The sequence below is a fragment of the Chrysochloris asiatica genome, unplaced genomic scaffold, assembly GCF_000296735.1.
Source record: "Chrysochloris asiatica unplaced genomic scaffold, ChrAsi1.0 scaffold00129, whole genome shotgun sequence".
Classification (NCBI taxonomy): Eukaryota; Metazoa; Chordata; class Mammalia; order Afrosoricida; family Chrysochloridae; genus Chrysochloris; species Chrysochloris asiatica.
In genome coordinates, this window is record NW_006408647.1 from 1,930,340 (window position 1) to 1,938,910 (window position 8,571).

General features: G+C 39.2%; 1 protein-coding gene across 1 annotated transcript in view; it reads right to left on the minus strand.

Annotated features, from left to right (window-relative positions):
• ENPEP (glutamyl aminopeptidase (aminopeptidase A)) overlaps positions 1 to 3,931 on the minus strand; it is a 148,434-nt gene extending 144,503 nt beyond the window's left edge. Inside the window, exon 1 of the mRNA XM_006869336.1 lies at positions 3,315 to 3,931. Coding sequence (XP_006869398.1) covers positions 3,315 to 3,931 — 617 coding nt within the window. The remainder of the gene's footprint in view (positions 1 to 3,314) is intronic.
• Positions 3,932 to 8,571: the final 4,640 nt, after the last annotated feature.

The following is an 8,571-nucleotide window of genomic DNA, read 5'->3' on the forward strand; positions in this document are numbered from 1 at the left end:
GAGAGACAGAGAGAGAGACAGAGAGAGAGATCACTCTAGTAGCTTAGTGGTTACGAATCAGACTGCTAATCTCACAGTTAGCAGTTCAAAACTACCAGCTGTTCCATGGGAGAAAGATAAGGCTTTCTGCTCCCATAAAGATTTATAGCCTCGGAAACTCTATACAGGGGCACTATGAGCCGGAACCAAATCCATGGCACATAACAACAATATACAGTCCTGGTGTGGTGCTGTGGGTTAATGTGCTGGACTGCAAAGTTGGCAGTTCAAGCTCACCAGCCATTCCTTAGAAACGCTATATAGGGTCACTCTGGGTCAGAAACAACTCAAAAGCACTTAACAAAAACAATACATATACATGTATATATAATACACATACTCATATGCATATATTCAAGAAACTGAGGCGGCACTAGAGGCACTCACTCATCTATGCCAAGAAATTTGGAAGACAACAAACTGGCCTACTGATCAAAACAGATCCATATTTGTGCACATTCCAAAGAGCAGTGACCCAATAGAATGCGGAAATCATCGGACAATCTCTTTAATATCCCATGCGAGTAAAGTTTTACTAAAGGTAATACAGAAATGGCTGCAACCATATATTGACAGAGAACTTCCAGAAGCTCAAGCAGGATTCAGAAGAGGACGTGGAAAAAGCATTATCATTGCTGATGTCCTATGGATCTTGGCTAAAATTAGAAATAACAGAAACATGTTTACCTATGCTTCATTGACTACATGAAGGCTTTAGATTGTGTTGATCATGAGAAGCCATAGACAATATTGAGAAGTAAGAATATACTGGAACTCTTAATTGTGCTCATGAGGAATCTGTACCTGGACCAAGAGGAGGTTGTTCATAAAGAACATGGAAATACTGAATGATTCAACAGGGTTATATTCTTTCACCATATTTATTCAACTTGTATGTTGAGCAAATAATCTAATAAGCTGGGTTATATGAAGAAAAATGTGGCATCAAGATTGCTATATGCAGATGATACAACCTTGCTTGCTGAAAGTGAAGAGGACTTAAAATATTTATGGATGAAGACCAAAGAGCACAGTCTTCAGTACAGATTGCATCTCAATATAAAGAAAACAAAAATCCTCACCACTGGACCAACAAACAATATTCTGATCAACAGAGAAAAGATTGAAGTTGTCAAGGACTTCATTCTTCTTGGATCAACCATTAACACTCATGGAAGCAGCAGTCAAGAAATCAGATGACGTATTGCATTAGGCAAATCTGCTGCACAACATCTTTTTTTAAATTGTTAAAGAGCAAAGATATCAACTTGAGGACTAAGGTGCACCTGACCCAAGCCATGGCCATGGTATTTTCAATAACCTCATATGCATGCGAAAGCTGCACAGTGAATAAGGAAGACTGTACAAGAACTGATGTATTGGAGTTGGAGGAGAATATTGAAAGTGCCATGGGCTGCCAAAAGAACAAACAGATCTGTGTTGGAAGAAGTACAGTCAGAGTGCTCCTTGGAGGCCAGGATGGCCAAGCTTTGTCTCTCATAGTTTGGACATAATGTCAGGAGGGACCAGTCACTGGATCATTTATACCATTCAGGCAATTTAAAAAAAAGCATACATAAAGCTATATTGATATAATGCAATTACTAATTGGTTGCCTATATATCAATATGTTAATAATGCCACTGGGTGGTGAAATTTATAGGTTCTTTTGGTTTTCTTTTTTTAAATAATTTTTATGCTTTATGTATAATTTTTTATAAACAGAAAAAATACACCCAAGCATTAGAGAGGATTATTTTATTGCTAGTGATACTAAGATAAAGTGTCTATGTCAGCACCATCCCTCCAAATATCTTCTTCAATTATCATTGCTACTCAATTAATTAGTATACACAGTAATACAGGAGTATTTAATCATTTCTCATAATTCAGAATTCTCTGACAATTAACAGGAAAAAATTTGACCAACAAGTTAATTTTATGTTTAACAACATTGTTGTTGTTCATAAATACTGTGGAGTCAGTTTCAACTCATAGTGACCATGTATAGGATTCCCTGTGATGTAAATCTTTGCAGTATCAGAAAGCCTAATTTTTCTCCTGGAGAGTGGCTGATGGGCTCAAACGGCCAACCTTGTGGTTTACAGCCCAACACTAATCAGACATATCAGCATACCCCCTAAAACAATACATTATCTTTGTGTTGTTTCTGACTCATAGACACCCTATATAGGATTTCCCAAGAGCGGCTGGTGAATTTGAACCACCAAACGTGAGGTTCAAACCAACCTTGCAGTACCGTGCATTACCCCACAGCACCACATAGGGATATAAAAGGGATATTCGGTGGACTTGTCCCAGGCTCATATTTCTGAACTCTAGCACCAGTTTCCTCAATCATTAGTTGTTCAGAATCTAGTGGGCAAAGGTTGATGCAGTTAAGATCAGTCACAGCTCAGGTGTAGCACTCTTCCCTGATGCAAAGGTCCATGCCCAGAGTGTGATGGCTTTTTGAGTTCAGTGCAAGTTTATGTCTTTATAACTATATATATGTATATACTCACACCTCTCAATCTCGTGTGGTCAGGAAACATTTGTATGTACTTCATTATTTAAAATATCTTCCATATTGCAAAAGGGCTTAAAATTACATCGCATGATGGGCAACATGTCAAGAGATTTATCCATGGTGCTGCCACTCCTGACTTGTGGATTCAATGAGTATTTATTGAAATCCTATGTGTAAAGTAAGTTGCTGGCTGTTTAAGAGAACTAAAGCACAGTTCTGCTTTCCTCCTTGGATGAAGATGTATAAAAATACCTTGGGTTTTGTGCAATTTATTCAATGTATCTCTTCTGCAATAAAACTGACAAAATAAATCATTGGCATAAAGTCCAATTTCAAATCTTTACCATATATCCTAGGAATATTATTAGTGAAATTGATGGCACATGTATTTTTAAAACATTAAGCAGCATACGCAAATATTAAGAATGGTATGCAATAATTATTTCTCTAATTGGAATAAAAGAATTAGCACCAAGTTTTGGTTCAGTGCAGATCATTCACTGCTCTCAAACTTTATGGTGGGTTTGAAAACACAATGGTGCAAGATTTTTTTTTACTTCCCAGACGAATAGGTAAATTTGAAACCAAAATAGAGAAAGATTAGGCCAACAAACTAATTAAAATTGGCAAGTGAAAAGGAAAGTCAACAAATTAATTAAAAGTTGGAGTGTGAATAGGAAAGGGAAAGAAATGGCGAGCAGATTTAAGTGAGTTTAGGAGAAATAAAGACAAAATTAATATTTACTTGATTGCTCCTTTCTCCACGTATGTTGTTCTATAAAACCCCACTAGGGAGCCGTTCAGCCATCCCGCGAACTCCAGGGTCAAGAGGTAGGTACTATTGCCAGTGCTGGGTAGAAGCTCTTCTTCTGCCTCCACCACTACGTATTCCTGCTTTTTGTACTCAAAACACCTCCTGACTTGTACCTGCTCCCCGTTGGGCTTCTTCAGCATTGGGAGCTGGGTGATTCTTGTCTCCCGGAGGTGCAGCCATAGATGCCGGGTGGGCGCGCTCACGTTGATGGAGATGGTCACCCTTCCAGTGTAAGTGTCCTCCTCTAACAGGGGTTTCACCTGCAGATCGTAGTGCACAGGGTTGATGAAGTCCGGCAATCGGAAGTTTTTCCACTGTCCACTCTCGTCGTCACTGGCAGGACAGACTCCCTGGTCCTGTGGAGGTGTCTCAGTGGAAGGAGACGGAGTCGAGCTCTGGCCGGAATCTCCACTGCAGTCACACGATCTTGTCAGACCCACGGAAAGTCCCACTATTAATCCTACTCCCACAACGACGGCACAGATAATAATCACATGTTTGGTTTTAATGCAATATCTTTTAGAGTCTTCGCCCTCCGCAAAGTTCATTTTTGTTTGACCAGTCTAACGTTACACTTTCAAGGATGTTAAATTTAACTAAATAAGGTCAGTTGACTTCCTTTATGGAAAGAATTCCCTGGTCTGGCAGTCTGTTTTCGTTTTTTCCCACACCGCTCTCTGGTCTTTTCTTCTCCTTTCACATTCCCACACTCAAGCAAGGATGAATGTGAGAACAAGGGGCGTGGGGAACCGAGTCTGAAAGAAGAGCTGAGCCGGAGGAAGAGGACTGACGAGATATTGTTACAGTTCCCCTTATAAGCAACACTTCCCCACCCTTACTCCTCCTGCACTATAGTGAGTTAAATATAAAACAGGGCTTGGTCTATCAGCTAACTAGATGATCTGTTGCCAAAGCTCTGTCAGCAGCTTTCAGGAAGACAGCGTTTAGGAAAGAGGTGTGCTTAACACCAGAAAAACTCAACCTTTGCTTCTAGGTCTATGACTTAGTCCTGTTGTGCTTGCATTCTCTCTTAACCAACAGTCTTCTTTAATTTCAGCCTTTTTACCAGGTGACATGCCAAAGAAGCCACTTATTTTCATACTGTCTCCTCATGTAAACATTCAGATTAAGCCCTTTGGCAAAGTCGTATCCTGGAAATGGGTGCTAGGAGTCATAAATGGGTGCTAGGAGTCGTAAATGTTCTTTGAATTGGGAAGTTAGTAAAGCATACCCAGGTAACCATAAGTCACTTCATTCATTAATCAGATAAGGAGAGAGGGAAAACATGATGAAATTAGTCAAAGCACTAGAAAAGCTAGAAAGCATAAACAGAGAAGAGAGGAAGAGAGAAAGGAAAAGGTTGAAAGGAGGAAATGAAAAGGAAGGCGCTCTGTTTCTGCAGTTTGTTTCCAAGGGAGTTTGGATTTCATATGCTAGGCCAGATACGGAGCAGTTTCTTGGTGTGAAATTCGGCCTATTGAGAGAGTCATTATCAGTGCAAATGTACTGCTTCCAAATGACACCTTCAGAAGGGAAATCACAATAATGACCTCCATGTTCATCAGCCACTTAATGTAGACCCACAAGCCATTTTAATTGTAACAATACTATAATAATTATAAAAAATTTTTTTAGGTTTTTTTTTTTTTTTTCTATGTCAGGTACTGTGCTAAGGGATTTATAGAAACAATCATTTACGTTTTCTGCACAAACCGTGGAGATTGGTTACCATGGTGATATCCATTTTAGAGATGCAGAAACTGAGGTTTAGAGAGGTTAAATCATTTACTCAAAGTCATACAGCTGTAAAATAGCAGACTTGGGATTTGTACCCAGGCTGTTTGAGTCTAAAGTACATATATCTAACTATTACAGTCCACTGCTTTCATTCTCTGAAGAGGAGAAATATTTAAGGGTTGTTGGTGGTTGGTGGTCATGTGCTGTGGAGTCGGTTCTGACTCCCAGCAACTCTGTACAGCGTTTCCGAGACTATACATCTTTACGGGAGCAGAAAGCGTCATCTTTCTCCCATGGAACAGCTGGTAGTTTCGAACTGCTGACCTTGCAGTTCTCAGCCCGATTGTAATCACTACGCTACCAGAGATCTTTCAAGGGTTGTTGTTGTTGTTAACCGTGAAATTAGTTCCGACTCATAGTGACCCTGCACAGGGTTTCCTAGGCTATAAATCTTTATGGGAGCAGAAAACATCATCTTTAGCCTGCGCAACAGCTGGTAGTTTCGAACTGCTGACCTTGAGGTTGGCAGCCCGACTCGTAACCATTATAAAAAAACATAATCAATCTTTCCCAAAGTGCAATCCATGGATATGAATAGATACACTTACAGAGCAGACAATGTAGGTTTTTAAAGTTAAATATGTTGGCTCACTACCTTTCAATCATTCAGCGCTTCCATTTGGTAACACCCATTGTGAATTTCCCAGAGAGGTTATACTATCAAGTCATTTTTTCCTCATTTAGTTAACAACAGATCTTTTTTTTTTTTTTTTAGCGAGGTGCTATCTTATTTACCTAGTGCTTTGCGGTGGCTCCATACCGTAAACATTGGACAGAGAATCACAATGCTTTTAATTCAAATGCTTGTGATTCAAGACCAGCAACCACTCTGAAGGAGAAAAATGAGGCTTTCTGCTCCCTCAAAGATTTAGAGCCTTGGAAACCCTACACGGGTTTGCTATGAGTCAGAATTGACTCCATGGTATGTAACAACAACGACAATGACAATAACCAAAATATATCAAGTCCATGGATTTAACAAACAAATTTATTTTCTCACAGTTTAGGAGGTTGTTGTTGTTGTTGTTAAGTGCCGTCGAGTCGGTTCCGACCCATAGCGACCCTGTACAGGGTTTCCGAGGGTGTAAATCTTTACGGGAGTAGAAAGCCTCATCTTTCTCCCGCGGAGCGGCTGGTAGTTTCGAACCGCTGACCTTAAGGTTCACAGCCCGATTCGTAACCACTACGCTACCAGAGCTCCTTAGGTGTTAGGAGGTTAGGTGTTCAAATTCAGAGTGCTGGTTCAGTGGGAATACTTTCTCTGTTGGCTGTGGTCTTCATCCCTATAATTTCCATATGGCCACTTCCTTTTCATTTCTCCCTTTCACCCTTTTCTTTCTCTCTCCCTCTTTTCTCTGTTTATCCTTTCCAGCTTTTCTGTATTTTGACTAATTTCATCATGTTGTCCTTCTCTCTTTACCTGATTAATGAATGAAGTGACATATGGTTACTGGGTATCCTTTGATAATTTCCCAACTCCATAAACATTTACTGCATATCTAAGTGGTCCTAAAATTTATCTTCTCTCTTTATCTCTGCTTGTTTGCTTTCCCTAATCTACTTTTTTCCTGTCTAAAAAGTTATTGATTGGCTTAAACACACCCTAAAGAGATAATGGCCTTTTAATATAACAACACCAAAAAAACCTATTCCCAATATGAGATTATAATCATAGGTATATGGATTTATAACACATGTCCAGGGACACAGTCCAATCCATAACAGGTAACTTTTTATTTTCTTTACAGCTTTTATTGTGAATTCAGCGAGTGATGGTTACAGGGAAGATCATCACTTTTACATTCAGTAAATTATTACAATGATTAAAAATCTCTCCATGTACCTTCAGTAAATAATATTTATCTTTATTACCTTTTTTCTTGGTATACACATACCACATTGAAAATATATATTCTTTTATATGTCCAAAGGGTGCATTATACAAGCCAGCATTCTGTCCGCAGGCACATTGCTTTTCTCAGTTCTTGGGCTTATAGGACTATGCTACTCTGGGATGGCATCAAGAACATCATGCATGAAGAAAGCAAAAAAAAAAAAAAAAAAAATCATTGAGAAGACAAGAAAGAAGGAAAAGGTCAAAATGGATGTCAGAAGAGACTCTGAAACTTGCTCTCCAGAGTAGAGATGCTAAAGCAAATGGAAGAAATGAAGAGGTCCAAGAGCTAAACAGAAATTTCCGAAGATCAGCTCAAGAAGATAAAGCCAAATATTGTACAAATATAAAGCCAACAAAATGTGCAAAGATCTGGAATCAGAAAAACCAAAAAGGAAGAGCACGCTCAGCATTTCTCAAGCTGGGGGAACTGAAGAAAAAATTCAAGCCTCGAATTTAGTTATTGAAAGATTCTCTGGGAAAATTATTGAATGATGCAGAAAGCATGAAAAGAAGATGGAAGGAATACACATAGTCACTGTACCAAAAGGAAATGGTTTATGTTCAACCATTTCAAGAGGCACCATGTGATCAAGAGCCAATGATACTGAAAGAGGAAGTCCAAGGTGCATTGAAGCAACTGGCAAAGAACAAGGCATCAGGAATTGATGGAATAAAAATTGAAATCTTTCAAGAAAGTGAGGCGGCACAAGAGGCACTCACTCATCTATGCCAAAAAATTTGGAAAACAACTAACTGGCCAACTGATCAGAAGAGATCTGTATTTGTGCCCATTCCAGAGAAAGGTGACCCAACAGAATGCGGAAACCATCAGACAATATCTTTGATATCTCCTTTGAGTAATGTTTTGCTAAAGGTAATACAGACATGGCTGCAATCATACATTGACAGAGAACTTCCAGAGGCTCAAGCTGGATTCAGAAGAGGACGTGGAATGAGAGATATCATTGCTGAAGGATCTTGGATGAAAGCAGAGAATACCAGAAAGATGTTTACCTGTGCTTTATTGACTACACAAAGACTTTCGATTGTGTGGATCATGACAAGCTACGGACAACACTGAGAAGTATGAGTATTCCAGAACACTTAATTGTGCTCATGAGGAATCTGTAGATGGACCAACTGGCAATTGTTAGAACAGAACATGGGAACACTGAATGGTTTAAAATTAAGAAAGGTCTGTGATAGGGTTGTGTTCTTTCACCATACTTATTCAACCTGTATGCTGAGCAAACAATCCCAGAAGCTGGATTATATAGGAGAAACGTGATATCAGGATTGGAGGAAGAGTCACTAACAACCTGCGATATGCAGATAATACAACCCTGCTTGCTGAAAGTGAAGAGGACTTAAAAAATTTACTGATGAAGTTCAAAAGAGTACAGCCTTTGGTATGGATTGCATCTCAATGTAAAGAAAACAAAATCGTCACCACTGGACCAATAAACAACATTCTTATCAATGGAGAAAAGATTG